The sequence below is a fragment of the Sminthopsis crassicaudata genome, chromosome 1 (assembly GCF_048593235.1).
Source record: "Sminthopsis crassicaudata isolate SCR6 chromosome 1, ASM4859323v1, whole genome shotgun sequence".
Classification (NCBI taxonomy): Eukaryota; Metazoa; Chordata; class Mammalia; order Dasyuromorphia; family Dasyuridae; genus Sminthopsis; species Sminthopsis crassicaudata.
In genome coordinates this window covers 298,118,887-298,143,436 of record NC_133617.1, presented here as the reverse complement: position 1 = coordinate 298,143,436, position 24,550 = coordinate 298,118,887, and the positions used below count along the sequence as shown (strand labels likewise).

Genomic DNA, 24,550 nt, shown 5'->3' with positions numbered 1-24,550 from the left:
CTAAGTCTCTTTCCCTATATTCTTGCTTCTGAAGCCAATGTTACTCCAGTATTCCAGATGCCTCTTTCCCTTTTGAATTCCTACTTATCCTTTAAACTCCAAAACTGCTCCCGAATGAAGCCTTTTTCTGGTTCACTTTCTCAGTAACAATTTTTCCCTTTTGATGTAACCATCATTATTGTTGTGTACCTATTTCATTCATTAAGTGTTGTAAAGACCTCTTTGAGTGAGAGTTTACTACATCCTTAGGCAATCTTTCCCATTTTTGGAGACCGTTAATTGTAAGAAAATTTGTCTTTTTTCATTAAGCTTAAGTTGCCTTTTTGCAATTTCCCCTCATTGCTTTGAGTCTACCTTCTGGGGCCAAGGAGAATTTATCTATGTGACCATCCTTCAATAATTAAGACAACTTCTCTTTGCCTCACAAATGTTATCTTCTCCAGGCTAAACATCTCCAGTGTGTTAGGGTCAGATAAGACATGCAATAAAGTCTCCTCACCATTTAACCATTCTCTCCAGAATCCTTTGCAGATTCAGCAGGTGTTTTAGAATACAATACTCCAAATATGAACTAAATACAATGGAATCATATCCTTTATATTAGAAAACATTTCACTTGATGCAGCCTAAGGTCACCTTAGGGTTTTTTAAAAAATCTTTTTGGATAATCATGTGACACTTGCCTTGTATTGAGTTTGCAGTCTGCTAAAATCTTTGGCAAATTGCAAAGATTTTTTTCAAGAAGCTTTGCTTCCAAAAGTGGCAATAGAAAAAAAAACAAATTTAAAAGTATAAATCAGCTGTAGAGAGATGTACAAAAGTACTAAAAAGAATGTTGGAGTGACGGGAATCAGGTGGGATTATGATGAAAAGGCTTCATGGACAAAGAAATTTTTCAATAGCACCTTGAAGGAAGGAATGTGATTTGGCAGAGGAAAGAGGATGTATGGGAAATGGCATTTGTAATATATAATTTCAGGTAGAAACAGGTGGTTTAAAATCTGGAGAGTAAATAGATTTGCTTTCTTGGAGTTAATACCACAAGTCCAGCAAAAAAAATAGTGGCAATAAGGTAAAAAGGAACAAGGTTAAGTCCTAAAACCAATAATTAGGATTTTATCATAGAAAGAACTAAAAGCAATTAAGGTGCTATGAAAAGGGGAGTAACAAATCTAAACAGTATTTTAAAAATATTGTTCTTGATTTCTGTGTGTGTGGTGTTCTAGAGGGACAAGTCTAGTAAGGATTGATATAATACTTTTTTGGGGGGTATATATGCTGATTAGAGGATGAATGAAGTATTAAAGCTGATGAAAAACTCAGTAAAATATTAAGTTCCTTCTATGCACCAGATACTTTACTAAATGTTGGAGATACACGAAGAAGCAAAAGACAATTACTGCCTTCAAGAAATTCCTTTATGGAGATAACCCATGAAGTTTTACACATATATATGCATATAGATATATACACATACATACATATATGTATATATGCCTCTCTGTGTGTGTATAAACACACACACGTAAGGTATATGTTGTTCAAGAGGGTTTGAGATAGGCTTCCTATAGAAGAAGGGATTTTAGTTGAGACTTAAAGGAAGCCAAGGAAGTCAAGTAAATATGAGGAGAGAGTGCATCCCAAACATGGAGGCATAAATTGCCAGAGAAAATACCTGGAGTTATATAGAGAGTTGAAACTCTGAATCAGACAAGAGAGTACTTAAGGCTACCTATTTGATGTGAGACAATGGCTTTATTAGCATATATTTGGATAATGGCTCTTCTCACCATTGGTGCTAGCTAAATGTCCTGATTCTGACTGACTTTAAGGCCCTCCATCTCTCAATAGCCCATACTTTACAGATTAAGAGGTGAAAGTGTTCACTGTCACTGGACAAGAGTGTGTTGGATAGTATGTGTAAAAATACTAGATACATACGGGGGAGCTAGGTTCTGAAGGATTTTATTTTTTAACACAAATCAGATTACAAAGGATTGTGGAAGATGAATTTGGATAAAAATGCCTAATGTTGGCAGAATATCTAAATAAAAATGCTCAGCTGGAACTATCAATAAAAAACTGGGGGTGTACCACATATGGGTGGCAAACTATGACTTATGAAAGAATAGAAGTCAGATAAAAACAGAGGATACAACTGCAGGTAATGGAGAAAAGGAAAAAAAATTAGTAATCAACAGAGTAATTATTAAAGGACTACTCTGCTGGAGATACAAAGTTAAAAAAATTAGTTTGCCTCAAGAAGCTTACATTCTATTGGAAAGGGGGCTACAGACATATTTACAGAATAGTTTTTCTGTTGTGTCTGATTCTTTGTGACTCCATTTGGAGTTTTCTTGACAAAGATACTGGACTGGTTTGTCATTTCCTTCTCCAGTTCATTTTATAGATAAGGAACTGAGGCACACAGGGCTAAGTGACTTGCCCAGAATCATACAGCAAGTTAGATTACACATTTGAATTGAAGAAAATTCTTCTTGATTTTTGGCATTCTATCCCCTGCATTATTAAGCTGCTTCAAGTTAGTATATATGTAAAATAAACTGATTTTGAAAAGGGGCACTAACAAGAGAATCAAAAAAGATTTTTAGGTAGGTGCTCCTACTTAAACTGAAAATTGAAGAGAGGGAGAGAATTTCACTATAGGGGACAAAGGTAGGGAGATGGGGCAATAAAATGGTGAGCTTGTGTACAAAGCACATATATGGATAAGTTACCTGGAACATTTAGTGTTTGAGGATAAAAGGCATAATTTAAGAGGAAGGTGTTATTTTTAATGAGGCAAAAAATGGAAAGGAAAAGTATATCATTTCTAGGAAGATAAGAAGTAAAAGACAGGAAGTTTTTGATAACTTGAATCTGAAGTTTCAGTGAAATATTAAAATAAATGAAAGTGCATGGTGGTTTGGAAATAATAGATGTTACAGAGTTAGCTTTACTATATTCATAAAAATGTCAACGGAAAGAGGAGAAATATTCAGATATCTTCTACAATACTCTCTTACTAGGATAAAAAATAGGGTCTTAAGAGTTATTTAGTTATTATTCTAATACTACATCTTAGAGATCAACTAGTTTCCTCATTCTCTAAGTTCTAGGAAGTAATTAAACTTTATTTCACATGATGCCAAGCACATATTTTGCTCACAATTGGCACATAATACTTTCATTGAACTCCCTTATTTTACAGATGAGTAAACAGAGCCCTCAAAAGTTCAAGAAGGCAATCGAGGTTGTACAGCCAAATGACTTTGGAAGTCTTTTGGTCTTGTTGATTGCCTTCTGCACCCTCACCACTAACTTTGGCAATACTGCTCTTTCCTTGTTCTCCTACTGGTCCGAGGGCTCCTCCTGTTTCATTTACTTATGATCCATCTTCTACATCCTGCCCTCTAGTTCTATGTTCGAAGCTCTTCCCTCTCTCTTCGTAACATCAGCCCCCACAGATTTATTATCTCTATCCTGAGCTCCATTCTTGGACATTTCAAATAGGATATTATGATATCTCACATTTAAATTGGCTATAACAGTATTCCTTATCTTTTGTCCCAACCCACAAATCTTGGAAACTCCCCTATTCCTTTTGTGAAGGTACCAAAATTCTAATAGATCATCTTTATTCATCCAACATATCCAGTTGTTTGTCAGAAATGATAAAATCCTATTATTCAAATCCATCCTCAGACACTAGCTATGACCTTGGGGAAGCCACTGTACTTGCCTGCCTCAGTTTCCTTTTCTGTAAAATGGGGATTTTGATGTTGTGAAGATACGTACACACATCCTATCATTACTTCCACAATATCTCTTGTATCTATCATCTTTTTTTTTACTCACATGGTTACCACCCTGTCTCTGGCCCTCAACCTCTCATCTAGATTATTGGAATAAGACTTCTAAATGATTTCATTACCTAAAATTTTCCCTACTCCAATTCAACCTTCCTACAGCTGCCAGAGATGTTCTGATAAGTGCAGGTCTCATCATGCCCCAATCAGAAGGTCCCAGAGGCTCACTTATTACTTCTAAGGTCAAGATTAGAACCTTCTAGTTAGCATTTAGATCCCTTAATTACCTGACCATGGTTTACCTTTTCATTTTAGATTCAGGAAGACTACATTTCAGACAAATTGACCTCCTCACTGTTCGTTTTTTTTTTTTTTTTTTTTTTTAATTTTAGGCTGGGGTTAAGTGACTTGCCCAGGGTCACACAGCTAGGAAGTGTTAAGTGTCTGAGGCCAGATTCAAACTCGGGTCCTCCTGAATTCAAGGCTGGTGCTCTATCCACTCCGCCACTTAGCTGCCCCCCTCACTGTTCTTTAGAAGGCAAATTCCCATCTCTAATTTCTGTGACTTTACTCTGTGTCTAGAATCTCTTTACTTCTCACCTTGTCTTGCAGAATGCCTAGTGTTCTTCAAGGCTCAACTCACTATCACCCTCTATACAAAACCTGTCCCAATCTCGATTGCTAGTGCCTTCCTCATGCCAGTTACCTTTTATTTATTGTCTATATATTCAGAGACCTAGGTACATGTTATTAGCTTTCCCACACCCTCCACTAAATTGTAAGCTTCTCAAGGAAATTGTTTCACGTTTATTTTCATAGTCCTAGCACCTCACACTGTGCCTGTATATAGTACAAGAACTAAAATCAGTACTGATTGACTGACCTTAGTCAGTAAAATGCTTTTCAGCTAATGTGTTTTGCTAAAAACATCAATCTACCAATCCATTAGTATAGTCTTAACAGTTATCATGAGGGTTATCATGATTAAAAAATATTGTTGGGTTTACTTATGTCTTCTCTTATAAAAAAACTAAAAAATCTTGTTTTAAAAATAGTACATATATTTGGAAACAACTTCTACTACAAGAAACAAGACAAAAGTGCCTTCAATTTATTGACAATACATTCTTTGACATATAAGTACAAATAATTTAACAAAACTATACATATATTTAGTAAATATTTGATCAAAAAAAGCTTTAAATTATATTCATATTGGAACATATAGAAAAAGATTTTAAAGGCACAGCAGTAGAATATTTGATTGCTGATAATATGATCTATATTAGATTTACAAGACCCTTTCAACTTGATGAAATCTCAGGACCATCAAAATTCTTGCTGAATATCACTTAAAGCAAAAGTAAGTCGCTTTATTTTTTCCTCCATAGCCTTTTTATTTCGTGCTGTTTCATGCAGAAGTTGACGCATCTCATCTTCAACCTGAGAAACCTAAATTGACAACCAAGATTTAGAACATTTTAAATTTTCCTAATATCAAACTGTATTTACAAAAGAACTATTGGAAAAATTGTATAAGTCAATCTAATTAGTTCATGGAATCTGTTCCCTTAGAAATTTTTCACTGTGACATTTAAAAATTATTATTACTAAAATAAAGTGAAAGTTTAAATTACTAAAGTGGATCTATTTAAAAATTAAGATGAGTGTTCTATAAACAGAAAAATACTCTAAAGATGGTTTTCAATCTGGGCATTGTAATGAAAATATTTGTTTTTCTCCACCATATTCATTGTTTGGTAGTATTTTTATCTAACAATTATCGTCTTGTGAAATTCATCTCTTAATTTCTTTGAAAACACATCTGATTTTCTTCCTACTTCATAGCCCAATAAATGTCTTTCCTGTAACATCTTCTTGCCCAGCTCCTTGATTGTTATTTCTCTGAACTAGCTAGACTCCTGCTATTTTTCTCTTTCTTTTTCTCAAAAAGCTACTCTACTCTAATAGCTAAAACAATTAGTTCTATGTGGCATGACTGCCACGTCTGCTCTCTTGTTCACTTAATCTCTACTTCCATACCTGCAACTTTAAAAAAAAATCAATTTTATTTTCAATTCCAAATGCTCTCATTTCATTTTCCTATTCCCCAATCCACTGAGAAAGTAAAAAAACAAAACAAACAAACAAAAAACCCAAACAAACTCTATTGCAATTATGTATAGTTGAGCCAAACAAATTTCCACTTTAATTATGTCTAATAAAATTGATACTAAACTTTAAGTATCACATTTACTCTGGATATTGATTTGCCTTTCTATTTCTGTACCTTTCCATTTTAAAATTTTGAATCTCCAACTGTCATATTCATGTAAATACTTGAATTTCTCAGAATCATATCAAAATTAATAAGAAAAATCAGACTTTATTTGTTGACCTCTCCTAAACGTCCTATTTCACAAATTGTCACTGTAACTAAGTAGATTAAAAAGATGCCTGTTACAGAAAAGCATTTTCTTTGAGCAGTTTTTTCCCAAAGGGCCAGAATGAGTTGTGCTAATCCATTAACATTTATCCAAAATTTTTTTTGTGAAATAGCTGCCTGTGGATAAGGATACAATGCGCTGTTGCAGAACACAATATGCTGTGTCCCATGTTGAAATCAAAATTTAGAAAACTGTCTCCTAATTAGCACTGCTCACTGACTCAAGTGTTACCAACATCTTGATTTGGAACCAATTACTTTTAGATATCATTCTTTACACTCATATAGTCTTGAAATCTGCCCCACCACAATTGAATGAGTCACTTCACTTAACTATAAAATATTACACTGGATATGGAAGTTAAAAGATATCTTTATCAACATTACCTTTTCATTTGCAGCATCAATTTGCTTTTGTTTTTCATTTGCCAGTTGGAGAAGTTCTGCCTGATGGGCTGCAACCATTGATTCAAGTTGCTTTCTAAAACTATCATCCACAGAATGAAGCCTTTCCATTGTAGCCCTGTAGGAAGCACATACAAAGACATTTTATGTGGTGGCTTTATTTATTTTCTAAAAAGATATTTTTTTCTAAAACATAAATTTCTACTTCTGAACACAAAAAATCCCAAGAGATATTTAAAAGTAAATTTTACTTTTGATTTTGAAGACTTTTGTCTCTTTCTTCAATGAGTTTCTTTTCTTTGGTTTCAAATTTCTCTTTCATTTGTTTAACTTGTACCTCAAGACCACTTAATAGGTCTCCTTTATCTTGCCACTTCTTATTAATTGCACTGAAATGAAAGCAAAAGGCTTTAGAAAGAAATTTGTTATGTCAATTCAATGTATTATAATAGTTTTTCATTCATTTAGAAGGCAGGAAAGTAGTGTAGAGGATAAAGTGCTGGTTCTGAAGTCAGGAAAGTCTTGAGTTCAAATCCAGCCACCATATGTAACATGTAACAGCTATATGATCTTAGGCCACAGTCATTTAGCCTCTGCTTGTCCCACTTTCTTCATCTGTACGATGAGAATAACAACAACAATAAACCTACTTCTGAGAAATATTGTGAAGATTAAATGAGCCAAAATTTTTTAAGTGTACAATGCCTGGCACATAAGAGGTACTTAAAAAAATGCTAACTATGATGATGAGGATGATACTGTCACATACCTGTAGGCTTTCTCAATTTCCCCAAGTTCTGCTTCCTTTTCTTTCAACTGTTGTTTTAGATCCTCTTTTCTCTCACATTGCTGCTCCAGTTTCTCCATTAGCTCTTCCAATTGTGCAGCTTTTTCATCAAGCTGTTCTTGAGTATTTTTATGTATTTCAATGATTTCTTCTCGTAACCTTCTAATAATGTCATCTCTTTCCTGTAAGTTCTTTGTAGAAAAATCAATATATTATTTTTTACTATCCCTGAAATGCTGTTTTGCTACTTTACAAGGTAATGTAAGAAAAAGATATCTTAAAAGTTAAGAAATAACTTGAAAGTTTACTGTGAAAGGCATTTAAGGAACTATTTACTGTGAAATTTATAAAAAGGGCAAATAACTAATACATGTTTATAGTAAATGTGAATTAAGAATTATCAAGGATTTTTAATCCTTTATATTTTTATTTCATTGTGATCATTTATGAATGAGATGCATTTGTTTTTTTAAAACAAACTCCAGGATCCTATTAGAACCTCAGTTTTAATGGTATAGTATGATAAAAATAATCCCTTGTACATATGGAGGATTTGCAAAATTAATTCATAGTAAGTAAAAATTAAGAAATATATTATGCAGAAGTTTTAGGAAGTGGAAGAGGTTAAAAACTAAAACAAAATATATGATTAATTCTAAAAAGGATTATGAATAGATGTGAGCTGTGAAAAAAGATTTAAAATAGATTCATATGTTTCAACCTGCTAAAAAAAAACAGGGGGGGATATTTACAGTTGCTTTATGAAAAAGAGGAAGGGGCTTCAGTGTCTAAGATGTTGGATACTTGTTAATCTGGCAAATTGACAGACATATGGTAAAATTAAAGTCTCTACCTCAAAGGAAAAAATAGGAAATATTGCTACCATCCTCTTGTGCATCATTTGGTCAGATAAGGACTTCACCTGATCCTCCTACTTACTACCCTTTTTCTCATTTAACAATAGGACTGATCGGTTGAAAATAATAACTACAAATATTAATAGAATCCTATTAGTACTTTTAAATTTCTAACTTTCCTCTTAACTCCCCATGAGTACATGAGTAAAAGCATGATCAAAACGGCAGTTTTGATGTTCACAAAGCATAGAGGTATGCAATCTTTTGCTGAGGCATGAGCCCCATTGTAATATAGTATAATTATTTTCTAAATCTATTAAGGACATCAAGTGAGGGGTGGAGTTAAGATGACAGAGTAGGGGAAGTACTCTGCTGTGCTCTCCCAATATTCCCCAAAAAACAACTTTGAAATAATTAGCTCAAATAGAATTCTGAAGCAGCAAAAGCAACAAAAGATCAGGGAGAGACATTTTAACAACCCAAGATGACTTAGGAGGTTGGGAGGAGAGATATTTTTTAACTTCCTATAGTATTTATTTTTTCAAATACATGTATAGGTAATTTTCAATATTCATTTTTGTCAAACTTTGTGTTCTAATTTTTTCTTTCTCCTTCTCTCCTTTATTTCCCACCTTTCCAAGACAGCAAGCAATCTGATATAGGTAAAATATGTAATTCTTTTAAACATTTCTAGTTGTGCAGGAAAAATAAGATCAAAGGGAGGGAAGAAAGAATAAAACAAACAAAAAGATGAAAATTCTATGCTTCAATCCATTCAGTCTTCATAGTTTACTTTCTGGATACAGACGATATTTTCCATTCCATATCTACTGGAAATTTAATCAGCCAAGTTCATCACAGTTGATAATTACATAATCTTGTTACTTTATACAATGAATGATCTGGTTCTGCTCATTTCACTAATATCAATTCATGTCAGTCTTTCCAGGTTTTTGTGAAATTAGTCGGCTCATCTTAAAGAACAATAACATGCTATTATATTCTGCTACAAATATTTTTGTACATGTGGGTCCTTTCCCCTTTTTTATGATTTCTATGCAATTCAGACCTAGTAAAGACACTGTTGGACAAAGGGTATGCAGTTTTATAGCCCTTTGAACATTGTTCTAAATTGCTCTCCGGAATGGTTGGATCAATTCACAACTCCACTAGCAATATAGTGTTCCAGTTTTCCCACATCCCTTGCAACATTTATCATTATCTTTTCCTATCATCTTAGGGAATCTGAGAAGTATGAAATGATACCTCAGAATTGTCTTAATTTGCATTTCTCTAGTCAATAATGATTTAGAGCTTTTTAAATATTACTTGAAAAGGTTTAAATTCTTCATCTGAAAATTATCTGTTCATATCCTTTGACCATTTGTCAATTGGGAAATGACTCATATTCTTATGGATTCAAGTCATTTCTCTATATATTTTAGAAATGAAGCTTTTATCAGAAATACTGACTACAGTTTTTTTTAAACCACTTTTCTGTCTTCCCTTTTAATCTTGGATGCATTATATTTATTTGTGTAAACATTTTTAACTTAATGTAATTAAAATTATCCATTTTGTATTTCATAATGTTCTGTAGTTTTTCTTTGGCTATAAATTTCTCTCTTCTCCACAGATCTGATAGATAAACTATCCTTCGCTCTACTAATTTTCTTATAGTACCAACCTTTGTCTAAATTGTAAACCTATTTCAACTTAGTACTGATATAGTGTGTAAAATGTTGGTCAATGTCTAATTTCTACCATACTATTTTCCAATTTTCCTTGCAATTTCTGTCAAATATAGAATTATTATCCCAGAATCTGGAAGTGGGTTTATAGTCATTGACTATTGTGTCTTGTGTACACCTAACTTCGTTTACTGATAGGAGAAGAGATCTGTAACAGGAATGGAGGCTGGCCCATAGACTACATAGATGCAAAACCAGAGGTGGGAGTAAGTAGGGATAAGGGAAGAGTTTATGATCAAACTAGAGATGAGAGGATCATGGAAAGTAAAATGTATAATTCTAATCACATGAAATTAAAAAGGTTTAGCGTAAATAAAAGTAATGCAGCCAAAATTAGTAGGAAAATGGGAAAGTAAGAAAAAATTTGCAACTTCCTCTGAAAAAAGATTCATTTTCAAATATATAAAGAACTATGCTAAATTTATGAGGAAAGAAAAACCATCCCCAATTGACAATCAAAAGACATGAAAAGTTTTTAGAAGGTGGCAAAGTTATCAACAATCACATAAAAAAGTGCTCAAAATTACTAGTGATTAGAGAAATGCAAATTTAAACAACTATTAAAATACCACCTCATACCTAACATGACAGAATGGGGCTAATATGACAGAAAAGGAAAATAACAAATGGGTGAAGATATGGAAAAATTGGAATATTAATGTACCATTGATGGGATTGGGAACTTGTTCACTACTCATGAGGCCAATCTGTAACTATACCCAGAAGACTATAAAACTGCATACCATTTGACCCAGAAATATCACTAGTAGGTTCAGAGAGATCAAAGAAAAGAGCAAAAGGAACTACAATATTTGTAGAAAAATAACTATGCTATATGATTGTGATGTAAAATTTCTGTGCTGTAAGAAATGATGAGAAGGATGGTTTCAGAAAAATTTGGGAAGATTTATATGATCTAATGCAAAGTTACGTGAGCATTATATACAGAGTACATCATTGTACACAGTAACTGCAATATTTTTATGACAATCAAGTGAAGTAAAAGATTTTGCTACTCTAAACAATACATTAATCTAAGATGATTTCAAAGGATCAATTAAGAAAAATTGCTATATATCTCCTGAGTGAGGATTGAAATAATTTTTTCTACTTTATTTTGTGTGTGTGTGTGTGTGTGTGTATGTTTTGCAAAATAGCTAATATGAAAATGTTTTGTATAACTTCATATATATAGTTTATATCATACTGCTTACTTTCTCAAGGGGTATTGGAGAGGCAAGTGGGAGAGAATTTGAAACTCAAAAATTTTAAAAATGAATGTTAAATTTTTTTTTACAATTAATTGGGAAATATTTAATGAAATAAATAAAAATATATTATAAAAGATTAAATTAACTCCAAAGCCTCTGGAGTTCCACTGAGTGAGAGTCTATAATTAGGAGAGCAAGAATTGATATATAATGCAGATAATGTATTTTGAATTTATCCCATCATCTAGTTTATGATTAAGTTGGTTTAAAAATTCTAATTGTTCTTTACTTTGGAAAAGCATGGAAATACACTGCATGAGTAGGAGGGTTATAAATGGAAGGAAAGAGGATACTTGATGCTTAGGGCCTTGAAATACCCTATCTAATAGTTTCTAAAGGAAAAGTTTGCCTGAATAAATTTCAACACGTGGTTTGAATTAATTCAATATATTTAAAATTGAAAGCAAGGGGTGGGAATGGAACACAGAATTACAAAAAGATAAAAAAAAGCCATATTAAAAAATATATTTTTAAAAAGGAAGAGAGCTTACTGTTTACAAAGGGCCGCTTCAAAAATAGTAGGAAAAAAGAACCAGTTACCTCTCCTGTGAGTCCACAAAAAGTTACATTTAGAAAGATAAAAACAAGAAAATACATAATTGTAGCTAAACAAAGAAAAAACTGTGATGTTGACATGAAACCTGTCATAAACATATGACACTGAAAAAACTCTAAAATCACTTTTAGCTGCTGCAATTCTGTATCTAATTCCAGCAGTTATTGTAAATTTTGCCAATCTACCATCTCTATTTCTCGCTAAAGAAAAAATATTTAATATCAAAGATGATGTCTAACTCACTTCTTTCAATTTTCTAATGGTTTCAGTTTGGTCTTCTATAATTTTGACCTTAATTTTTAAAGAATCACTGTCACATTCACTTAGCTTCCGAAGAGATTCATTTTCTGTAGTTAAAACTTCAATTTTTGCCTCCAGTTTCCCACAGTTTTGGGCTAGCGATGCTCCTAAATTTAAAAAATGTAAGCATTATTAAAATGGAATGCATCATATATTTCAAAAACATTTTTATTACAGGAAATTATTTTTAAAAATGAAATAGTTCTGAATTAAGGAAATTACCATATTTAATTGTAGAAAAAATTTCAAAATGTTGTTCCTTTATATACTTACAATGGTATTTTTAAAATCACCAAATTTGAATACATCGTATTATAAACTTCAGGTATTTAATAACTTCTGTCCTGGAATATGCAGCACAATCAAAATGAGTTTTAAAAAATTTACATAGTAAATTCAATTGACAATTGAATGGCATTGCACTATACTTTCAAGTATTAATCAATCAAGAAACACTTCTTAAACATTAACCAAATGTCAGGCAGTAAGGAAGGAACTTATATTTTATTGAGTGAAAATATAAGTAAATACAAAAAAAGAATAATGTTGAGAAAGGGATACTAGCAATTGCAGGAAATGAGAAGTGCCCTAAAATAGAAAAGGGCATTTGAATTAGAATTTATTTTTTTCCTTCATTTTTTAAAATGGCTTTAAATGGTAAGTTTCCAATGAATAGATATTTATTTCCCCCCATCATTAAAATAAAAATAAGCTCCTCAAGTTTGCATAATTAAGCAAAATAAATTTCTACAATTACCTACCATTACAATTACCAAAAATATATGATTTATTCTGCATTTTAAATTCTCTCAAAAGATACTTTTATTATTTCTTTGACAAAAAGACACTATTGCAATCATATACAAAATTATTCTTATATTCCCCAAATAATTGGCACTCCTTTAGTTTCCAGTTCATTTCCACTATAAAGAGTTGCCAGAAATATTTTTATACATATGAGATTCTTTTTCTCTTTCTTTGATCATTTTAGAGTATAGGTCGAATAGTGGTATTGAGCTGAGCTTTGAAGAAAACTAGTGGTTCCATTGAATATATGATTTATAAAGTATCTATAGTATTTCCTGACAGTATTGTAATAATACTGCTCTTATTATCATAGTTAGAAAAATAGCCTACTTGTAGTCAGGAAGAATTGGGTCAAATTAGTCACTTAACTCAGTGCCTCAAGCAATGCTCTGAGACTAAAAGTTGTCTGTCAGCATTGGTAGAGGGAAGATAAAATGATATCACCAGGCCAAAAAAAATTATAATTCATTATCAATATTCTGTAAATACACCTAAACTATTTAAACATCTACTAGAGCCTCATTCTCAGCCTCCCTTGAGATAAGATTACAGACAGCCCTTGCTACTGTAATATTTTTATCATGAATGAAGGCTGGATTTTGTTAAAGGCCTTTCTTTGCATCTACTGATAGAAATTTTTGTTATTGAAAGAATAGTTTTTAAAATGTTGAACCAATATGCCATACCTACTATAAAACTTGTTTGGTCATAATCCATGTTAAAATATAACTATATTCTCTTAGACACTCTAGGCTCTACTCCTTAGTCTCCAGATTTTTTCTACCATATTATATAGCAACCTTTTTTTCCTGGAAATTTATTCTTCCTATGAACTTAAATTTTAAGAAAATCACTTAATCCTGGGCTGTACTATGGCCCTTTAAGGATACCCTTCCCTTGAAACCCCCACTATTTAGCTCGTTATTCATTCATTTATTTTGTGTTATCTTCCCCTCTTTTAAAATGGAAATTCCTTGATGACAGATCATGATCTGTCTACATAAATTGTATTCTCAGAGTTTAGCAAGATGCTTGCCATAGACTAGGAAACACTTAATAATTGACTGTTGACTCAACTAACAATATTTTTATATCTATATTAAGGAAATTAGGCAATAATTTTTTAGTTGTATTTGCCAAGTTTTAAAATCAAAACCATTATTTTCCTCGTAAAAGATAGTTTGCTGAATTTCCTTTTTCACCTGTGTTTAAGAATATAAGTGATTATTTGTTTTTAGAAAGTTTGAAATAATTTACCCATGCCTCCATTTGAGCAAGATTTTTGATTTTGCTTTTTTGCATAGTAATTCTTTGTTGATCTGTCTTGTTTCTTTCTTTGAGATAGGCCTATTTAAAATATTTATTTCCTGTTCTTTCGATTTTGATCATTTATATTTTTGAAGATAAACATCAGCCTCTTTTAAGTCCTTTACAATATAATGATTATAACTGGGTATGCTATTTCCTAACACTATTCAAAATTTGTTATGTTGTTTTTCCTTTTTTATTTGTAATTTTTGCTAATTCATATTTTTCTTTCCCTTTTTGTGACTTTCCTAAGGGTTTGCTGATGTGGCTGTCTTTTTCAAAGAACAAGTTTATGAATTTGTCAGTTCAATTAAAAAAAAATTTCGTTTTCATCTATTTCTACTTAATCCTATACTACCTTTGAAAAAACTTTCCTCTAGACTACTTCTTTCCTCCCACCCCTGTTAATTTCTTTAGGCATAAAATGAATTTATTCATTTTCTTGTTTTCTCATTTATAAAAAGTCATCTCATGAGATAAACTGATCTCTAAAAATTACTTTAGCTACATATTACATATTTTGATATGTATGATGCTAGTGTTGTCATCTATGTTTTTACTGTTTTTTTCTCATTTCCTTTTTTTTAAGTTTTAATAAATTAATAAATTAACTTTTCAGTTTCAATTTAATTTCATAATTTTTTATAAAGCTAAAGTTTCAAGGGCTTATTCTCATTTTATAAAATACATAATTCTAATTTTATTGCATTGCCTGAAAAATAAAGTATATACTTTTTGTCCTTAAAGACATTATATGTTGAAATAGTTAATTACAGGGTCAAAACTACAAAGTAGAATGTAATAGGTTCTTAAATTCGGTAAAACTGTTTTACTTCGATTTCTTGTACCCCTGGTGCCTCATTCAGTGCCTGGCACAAAAGTTTTAATGTTTGTTGACTAAATGACTGAAGTGAAGCTATAACAGGAATGAACTGAGAGAACAGGGAGAAGTCAAAGACAGAGCATGCAATTAGAATAGTTTAACATCTATAAATATGTTAAAGAATATTCTACAAAACAATGTAAATTTAGGAGGATTGAGACAATGGAAAAGGTGGAAGCATAGGAGATTATGAACAGAGAGGGAAATTTTGTAATTCTGATAAATCAATCAAGGTTCCTACTTATTAGATTTTGTAACATATATAACTTATGCCAATCAAAGAATTCTAGTTTTCTTAGTTAATTATTCAATTATTATGATAAATAATTTGAGCATATTAAAGAATATCACTGACTAGTTTTATTCTTATTTTTTCCTTTCTTCTTTGACTTAGAATTAGTAAACATAATTTTGCTATTTTATTTTCCCTTTTAAAAATTGAATTTTTTACCCTGCTGTGCCAGCTCCTGTCCCCATAGTTTTCTTTCTGCTTTTAAACCATCAAGTATTGATTCCTGGGCTGTTAGTTGAGAAGTAAGCTGTGATTTTTCCTGCTTGAGAAGTTCTATTTGAACACTCTTTTGCTTGTCCTCTTCAATCATGGTTTCAAGGGTATGAATTCGATTCTGCATACATAAAAACATTTTAATTATTTTTTTCAATTAATAGACATTTTCTCCTTCCCACCATCTCTCTCCTTTCTACCCAGGAAAGGAAAGCAAAAATCCTTATAACAGACATTTATAATCAAGAAAAATCAACTTCCACGTTGATAATGTCGAAAATGTAGGTCTCATGACATTGTTTTCAGAAAATCATTGTTGGTATTCTGCAGTCTTGGTTTTCACTGCATTACTTAGAGATTTTTAACTTTTTCAAAATAATTTTATCTTTACAGTTTTGTTAAAATTGTTTATGCTGTTTTCCTAGTTATACTTACTTCATTCTGCATCAGCCAATACAGGTCTTCTCAGATTTCTCTTGAAACCAGCATTTCTAATGACACAATATTCTAGTACATTCAGATAACATCTGTTTAGTTATTCCCCAAATTATAGCTATCCCTTAGTTTCTAGTTCTTTGCCACAAAAAAGATATAAAAATATTGTACATGTGAATTATTTTCTACTTTCTTTAATCTCTTTGGAGATGTCAAAGATACAGAATGCACAACGTAGTAACTTTTAAGGCATAGTTTCAAACTGTTTTCCAAATAGTTAGACCAGTTCATAGCTTTGCCAAGAACATATGAATATTCCTGTTTTTTCCCACTTCCCTTCCAGTATTTATCATTTTTCTTTTTTTGTCAACTTTGCTAATCTCATGAATGTAAGATGAAACCTCTGAGTTGCTTTAAATTTATAATTAGTGACTTGAAACAATTTTTCATATGGTCATTAATAGTATGGATTTCTTTGCTTGAGAAGCCCCTGTGCATTCTTTGACCATTTATCACCTGATAAATGGCTCTTACTCCTATAAATTTTAATCAATTTCTTACATATATATCAAATGTGATACTTAACAGAAAAAAATGCTGGAATGATTTCCCTCTCCCTCAATTTAACCACTTCCTTTTTACTCTTAGCTGCACTGATCTTGTTTGTGCATAAAATATTAAGAAAAACAATACAAAGGAAAGATTCTAAAAAGTCTCTCATAATTTAAAAAAAATTCAATTTTTAAATTAAGTAGTCTTTAAAAGTTACAATAATTCATCTATAAAAATCAGGAACGAATATTTTACCAAGCAGGTATATGAGTGAATTTTTACTTCATTTGGTGGAAAAAACTCCACCATCAAACTTCAACTAAATGTTATTTTGAAATGTAGGCAAAGACAGTAAAGTTCTAAATGCGAAGTATGAAGTTGAAGGGAGAGAAAAATCAGAATTTTTAAAAGCTCATATAAAACTAATTTTTAAAATGTTTGCCCAAACCTGTATGAAAGCAGAAAGAAAATTTTAGTCTTACCTTTAAATTTGATGCTGTTTCTAAAAGTTTCCCCACACCTGTATGAAAAAAGAAAGAAAATGTCATACTTACCTTTAAATTTGTTGTTTCCAATTGTGATTTGGAAACTTCTGCAATTCTTGCTTTCTGTTCTTTTACCAATGAGGTCAGATCTTGAATTAAAATAGATGATTCATTTTCTTTTTGCTGAGCTCTGGCCAAGGCATGATTTTTCTTTACTAATTCAGCTGAAATATTTTCAAAGCCATCTTTAACCTATATTTCATAATCAAAGCAAAATGTATGCAAATAAGGATTTGGCAAATAATTTTAAGATTATTTAGTAGTATTAATATATTAATATAAATAATAAACTGGTATTTGTTGTATTGGTAAGCTCTTGTTGTTAATGCACTAGTTATTAAGTGATCTTTATAAAAGGCATAATGACGATCCAGACCATGTCAGTCAGACAACTGACAAGTCAAAGAAGCTGAGAACTACTGAGACTATAAAGCAAGGTACAAAGACAGTAACACTACAGCATTTAAAAATATGTGAAAACAAAGTTGGTAGGATTATAGAGGCAGTGTGGCTACTAGAAATACTATAGGACTTGTAAAGATTTGGGTTCAAGCCAAATTTTAAATCTAAATAATAGTAATCATAATCAAGTCACTGAGCCTTAGTTTTTTTTTTTTTCATCTGTGAAATTATCAGGATAATCATATATCTCAGAGCTGTGGCTCATAAGATCAATTATATATATGTGTGTGTATATATATATATACATATATAAGTATAAAGTGTTTCATAAATCTCAAGAATGAAATAAATGCTATTACTGATAGTCTTAATTCTCATCTGGATGGCTGATGTGATAAAGACAGCTACATAAGACAAAATATTTGTCCTGAAAACAACTGGAAAAGGTGTCAATATTACATAAAGGATCTTTTGAAAAATACTGGAACTTTTTAAAAATAGTATTTTATTTTTCAAATTACATGTAAAGAGAGTTTTTAATATTCATTTCTGTAAAATTTTGTGTTCCAAATTTTTCTCCCTCCATCCCTTAACTACCCCCTCCCCAAAATAACAAGCAATCTGATATAGGGTAAATGTGTGCAATTCTTTTAAACATATTTCCATATTTATCATATTGTATAAGAAAATTTAGATGAAAAGGGAAAAAATACAAAAAAAGAACAAAAAAAAGGTGAAAATACTGTACTTCAATCTAGTCAATCTTCATAGTTCTCTCATTGGATGGACATGGCATTATCCATCCCACATCTAATGGAATTTCCTTTAATCACCATAGCTGATCATCACATAATCATCATGTTATTGTGGACAAAGTTCTCTTGGTTCTGCTTTCTTTAACATCAGTTCATCTAAGTCTCTCCAAGCCTTTCTGAATAATAGTATATTACATTCATATACCATAACTTATTAAAGCCATTTCCAGTTTGTTGCCACTACAAAAAAAGGGCTGCTACAAACGTTTTTGTACATGTGGTCCCTTTCTCTCCTTTTAAGATTTCTTTAGGATATAAGCCCAATAGAGACACTTGCTGGATCCATAGGTATGCACATTTTTAGAACCCTTTGGGCATAGTTCCAAATTATTCTCCAGAATGGTTGGATCAGTTCATACTCCACCAACAATATATCAGTGTCCCAGTTTTTCCACATCCCCTCCAAAACCTATCATTATCTCTTCCTGTCATCTTAGCCAATCTGAGATATTTCAAGTGGTGCCTCAGAGTTGTCTTAATTTGTATTTCTCTACTCAACAGTGATCTAGAGCATTTTTTATATGACAATAGATGACTTTAATTTCTTCACCTGAAAATTGCCCATTCATATTCTCTTACCATTTATCAACTGGGGAATGGCTTGTATCTTATAAATTTGAGTCAGTTCTTTATATATTTTAGAAGTGAGGCCTTTATCAGAAACATTAGCTGTAAAATGTTTTTCCCATCAGCTTTCTGCTTCTCTTCTGATTTTGGCTGCATCATTTTTGTCTGTGAAAAACCTTTTTAATTTAGTGTAATCAAAATTAACACTAGAACTTTTTAGAATACTAAGAAGAACTTGCCTTAAGGATTTCATCATGTATATGTAAATAGTTGCTAAACATTCAGTTGCTTCTTGCTTAACATTAAGTAACTCTAAAGTCTCCATCACTGCTGCTGGGCTTGTCATTTGAGGAGCAAATACAACAAATCTAATCCCTCTTCTACAGAAGAGCATTTCAAATCTTTGCTGACAGCTCTTACTCCTTCCCTGGCTTCTAAATTTTGACTAAGTATCCCCATTTGCTTCAAATAGTCATTAAAAGACATGGAATCAAGGCCTTTAACCACATTGGCTATCTACATCTAGACACTTTGGTATATTTTATCCCTTTTAAATTGTCATATCCAAGAGTTGGAGCCAAGACAGTAGAGAAAAGGCAGTAAATTGCCCTAAGCCCACCCTGATTTCTCTTGAAAAAACTTTAAATCATGCTCAAAACAAACTTTAAAGCAACAAAATCCACAAAAGGATAGGGTGAAATAATTTTTCCAGCCTGAGAAAACTTAGGACTAGGAAAGGTCTGTCTCACTTGAATAAAAGGGGAGCAAAGCTCAGCACAGGCAGAATCCAGCAAGCTGGTTAGGAGGCCCCTAGTCCATACAGAGATTCTCAACAGACCAGCCACACAGTGGGCTAGTTGTGAGACTTTTACCCTAACATGGCATAGTAATGGTCAGATTTGGCAGGCCTGAGGGACCTGGAACATCTGGCTAAACTAGGTCAAGCAAGTTCCCTGGCGTGTGATACAAGAAGCTTGAACAGTGCTCCCTTTATTCTAGAAATAATACTCAAGTTCAAAAGTTACAGAATAGGCTAAACAAAAGCCCCAACCATGGAAAATCATTATGGTGACAGAGAAGATCAAGACAAACTCACAAGAGGACAACAATGTCAAAATGCCTACATGTAAAGCTGCAAAGAGAAAGAAGAAATAGTCTCAGGCCAAAAAAGTCCTCATAGAAGAGCTCAAAAAGGATTTAAAAATTTTGAGAGATAAAAGAAAAATTAGGAAAAGAAATGAATGTTATAGAAAAGAATCATTTAAAAAAGTCAACAGCTCAACATTTTAGGAAAAAAAATGACTTCTTAAAAAAAAAAATTGGCCAAAGAGTTACAAAAATCCACCGAAGAAAACTATCCTTTAAAAAGCAAATGACTCCATGAGACACCAAAAATCAAATAAAATCAAAAGAATGAAAAAACCGAAGAAATGTGAAATATCTCACTGGCAAAACAACTAACTTAGAAAATAAATAAAAGAGAGACAATTTAAGAATTATTGGATTACCTGAAAGCCATGATTAAAAAAAAAAAAAAAGCCTTGGAGAGCATCTTTCAAGAAATTATCAAGGAAACCTGCCCTGATATTCTAGAATCAGAGGATAAAAAAATAATGAAAAAAATCTAACTAGTGCCTTAAAGAAATCTCCAAATGAAAACTCTCAGGAGAGTATTATAGTCAACTTTCAGAAGACAGGGGGAAATACTGCAAGATTTCAAAAAGAAACAATTCTAATATTGAGAACACAATCAGAATTACACGGGATTTAGCTTCTTCTACATTAAAGGAATGGAATATGACATTCTGGAATGTAAAAGAGTCCATAATATTTAAAGCCAAGAATTAACTATCCAGCAAAATTAAGCATAATCTTTCAAGAGATAAAATGGATATTTAATGAAATAGGGAACTTTCAAAAATTCCTGAGGAAAAGACTAGAGCTGAACAGAAAATTCAGTTTCCAAATACAAACTTCAAAAGAAGCACAAAAAAGTAAGCGGGAGAGAAAAAAAAAGTCATTTAATAAGATTCAACTATTTATATCCTAAGGGAAAAAATGAGACATCTAAAAATCATATATCTATGAGGTGATTTAGAAGGATTATATATATAGGTAGAGGGTTTAGATTTTTTTACTTTGATGGGATGATATAAAAAACAGTGAGAAAGAGGATTGCACTGGGAGAAAAAGGAAGGGAGAGGCAGAATGGAGTAAACTCACATGAAAAGATCGGAAAGATGTAAACTGTCATATCCAGGACTGAATACAATGCAGTAGTTATATTCATATCAGTAATTCTCATTTTTTTGGTTTTCTATTTTTTCTTTAACTTGATTCAATACTTGGTTTTATTTTTTATAGCATTTATATAAAAGCAGTAAATTTTTTCATATTCTTTTCACATATTTTGATTACATAACAGCTCATATTTATTTTGTCTCATAGTTTACAAAGTGCTTTCATCACACCAACATTTTGAGGCATGAAGTTTATTGTTTTCATTCTATAAATGAAGAAATTAAGGATCAAAAACATTTAAGTCATCTTGTGAAAGGTTACACAATAGGTAGCAGAATCATTTTTCTCTCCTAAGCAATGTATCTTTGCATTACAGTTGATAAATACTATGTACAAGTACAAGAATTATAATTTTCAAATAATCAGGAAATTTACATTTTGTAAACATTCTGCTCTAGCCAAAAAGAAACTTTTTATTTTATATAATGCAGAGTTTGCTTCAGGTACTGAAAAAATACAAAGGCTGGTTTCTTCACTGCATTTTACCTTCTCATCCTGCCACATACACACAGACAATTCAACAGTTATGCAACAAGTGCTAAGAGCATTATTTTTATGCTAAGGATTTAATAAATTTTATTTGTATTTGAGTATATGAGTCAGAATTTACACGTAAGTAAAATTTCTATCTCCTCCAATTTAAGTATTATGTATGGGTTTATATACTTTTCTTGCATACAAAGTGCACATAAAAGTGCAATAAAAGTAAGTTTAAAATTACTTTTCCTAATATTTTGTCACTTCAATTGATACCTGAACTCATCAATGTGGTTATTTCCTCTAATGATATAGATTACAACCTACTTTTGTCCATGCTCTCCAGCAAATCCTCCAGGGTCTCCCCAGTATGTCAGTGGTGACTTTTTCCATTATATTTGTTGGCATTGTGGGAATACTGAAAAAGCATGATTACTGTCTATCAATTATCTCGTTGTTTATATAACTAGTCTGTTTTCTTTTTCCTGTATTTCTCTGATGAAATTCTATCCATCAGAAAATCAGAAATTGTCCATCGCTCTGCCTTGTGACCTGCCAATAAACCCTTTTCTCCCTATCTGGGACTGAATACTCAAGGCCTGATTCAATTCGCAGACTGAGTGAGCCAGTAATGTACCCTAACTCATTATGTCTAGCTTAAGGCTTGAGGGCATGGACTACCCTTTATATTTGTGAAATTGTTGCCCATAGTAGGTATTTTAAATGCCTGCTCACTCATTCCTTTATGTTATGATATTGCAATTTAGTTCATTGGTAATGTGCATGAATTTATTCATGTTTCTCCATTGCGCTATGAGTGGTTTGAAACTTCTATGACTCATAGCCATACCACATCACTAGAAGGCTATTGATATTAAAAAGATGGCTCTTTAATTCTGCATGATTTCTCAAAAGTAATCCCTAGTCCTATATTTTCCTCCTGTTTATTTCTAGGGCCCATTCATTATCCTACTGTTATGTTTGTTTTTTTTAAATATATAACCAATGGACTAGTATTGCAGGTTGTCCATTCAATTGCATGCCACAGTATGTACAATTTATATTCTTTATCTTGTTGACTTTTCCTCATATGAACAGTTATGAAGAACTCTTTTCAGTGAGGAGATATTATTTATGAGACTTTGTAATGTTTCAAGGCTTTATGAAATCAGAACAATGACATCTGGAAGCAGGGATATTTGGTAGATATTAACCTATAGAAAATTCCTTTACTTTTTGAACTCTATGACAGTGGCAAATACTTTTGGTGAGCATGGGTCTCTTGAACAAATTTATGTCATATCTGTCAAGTAATGTAAAACATAATGGTTTTAATATATACATATGTGAAGCCATATTGGAGGAAATAATACTTAAGCCAACATTTTGCTTTACTAAATTACATTTTTTTAAAAATCAAAAAATAAACAATGAAACTTTATCTTCTTCTATACCTTCCAGTCAATTGTGTGGCAAAAATAATGCCTATTACAGAAAATTATTCACAAAAATCACTTCTAATAAATTCAGCAAATCACAGAATTTTGGAGTGAGAATGGATCTAAGAAGACATCTATTTAAACCAGTATTTCAAAAATAATTCCCTTTACTCATACTCAACAAATGCTCATTCAGCCTTAGACCAAAAACAACCTATTAAGGAATAGACCATCTCCTCCCAAACAACACATTCCACTTTTCCTAGTTGTAATTGCTAGGAAGTTTTTCCACATCAAATCTAATTTTGCTTCTTGGTAATGTTCACCCATTATTACTAGTTCTTGGTGTTTTATGACTACTGCAATAGCTTGCTAATTAAATCTGCCAGCCTCATCTCTCTTCTCACTCCCATCTATCCTCTAATCAATGCTATCATGATCTTCCCAAAGTTCAAATCTGAAAACATAAACCCCCTCTCCCTCCTTTCAATAAATTCCAGTGCCTCTCCATCATCTCCAGAATCAAATATAAAATTATGTTTGGCATTCAAAGCTTTTTATAATTTAGTACTCCTCCCCAGTGCTGTTCCAATCTAGCAATGCCTTCCTTTTTATTCCTTACATAAGATACTCTATCTTCCTATTGCAGGTGCTGGCTGTCTTTCATACTTGGAAATCTTTCTCCTTATCTTCATCTCCTGCCTTCCTTCAAGTTCCAGATGTAATTTTCCCTTTTACATGAAGACTTTGACAATCTTCTTAAATTTTAGTGCCTTTTTTTCCTATTGGTAACCTCCAATTTATCACTCACTTTGCTAGTAACAGTTTTAATGTTGTCTCTCCCATTAAACTATAAGCTCTTTGAAAACAAAAGCTATCTTTTATCTTTCCATAGAACCCCCGCACTCAACATAGTATCTGGCATATGACAACTGATTAATAAATGTTTTATGACCAACAATTTTGAAAGATTTAACTTCGGATCAATACAATGACCAACTATGATGCCAGAAGAACATAAGGAAGAATTCTGACTACTTCCTTAGAAGTAATGTTCAATATACTAGGAACATATATTTCTGGATATGGTCAATTTGGGGATTTGTTTTTATGATTATTCATATTTGTTATAGGGTTTTTATATTTCTTTGGGAGGAGACAGAAGGAAGAAAAAATAAGTATTTGGACTAATTTAAATAAAAATGCAATCAAAAGAAAAAAATTAGTATTAAATTGCTAAGGATACTATAATAAAAAAGTGCTTTGAACAGGCCAATCAATCTGTGAACCTCAAAGACCATATCTATAAAATGAGAATAATTGTTGAATTGT

At 31.8% G+C, this 24,550-nt stretch overlaps 1 protein-coding gene across 3 annotated transcripts in view; it reads right to left on the bottom strand.

Annotated features, from left to right (window-relative positions):
- Positions 1-4,900: 4,900 nt before the first annotated feature.
- The window catches only part of LRRCC1 (leucine rich repeat and coiled-coil centrosomal protein 1), a 41,983-nt gene continuing 22,333 nt past the window's right edge, over positions 4,901-24,550 (bottom strand). For 2 of the 3 annotated variants that reach the window (XM_074278975.1, XM_074278976.1), the window contains 7 exons: positions 17,227-17,409; positions 15,632-15,806; positions 12,126-12,289; positions 7,430-7,638; positions 6,912-7,049; positions 6,643-6,778; positions 4,901-5,261 (listed from right to left, as the gene is read on the bottom strand). In XM_074278975.1, the coding sequence (XP_074135076.1) occupies positions 5,139-5,261; positions 6,643-6,778; positions 6,912-7,049; positions 7,430-7,638; positions 12,126-12,289; positions 15,632-15,806; positions 17,227-17,409 (1,128 nt within the window). In that variant the 3' untranslated portion in view covers positions 4,901-5,138. The remainder of the gene's footprint in view (positions 5,262-6,642; positions 6,779-6,911; positions 7,050-7,429; positions 7,639-12,125; positions 12,290-15,631; positions 15,807-17,226; positions 17,410-24,550) is intronic. The other variant, XM_074278974.1, reaches the window with a different exon arrangement.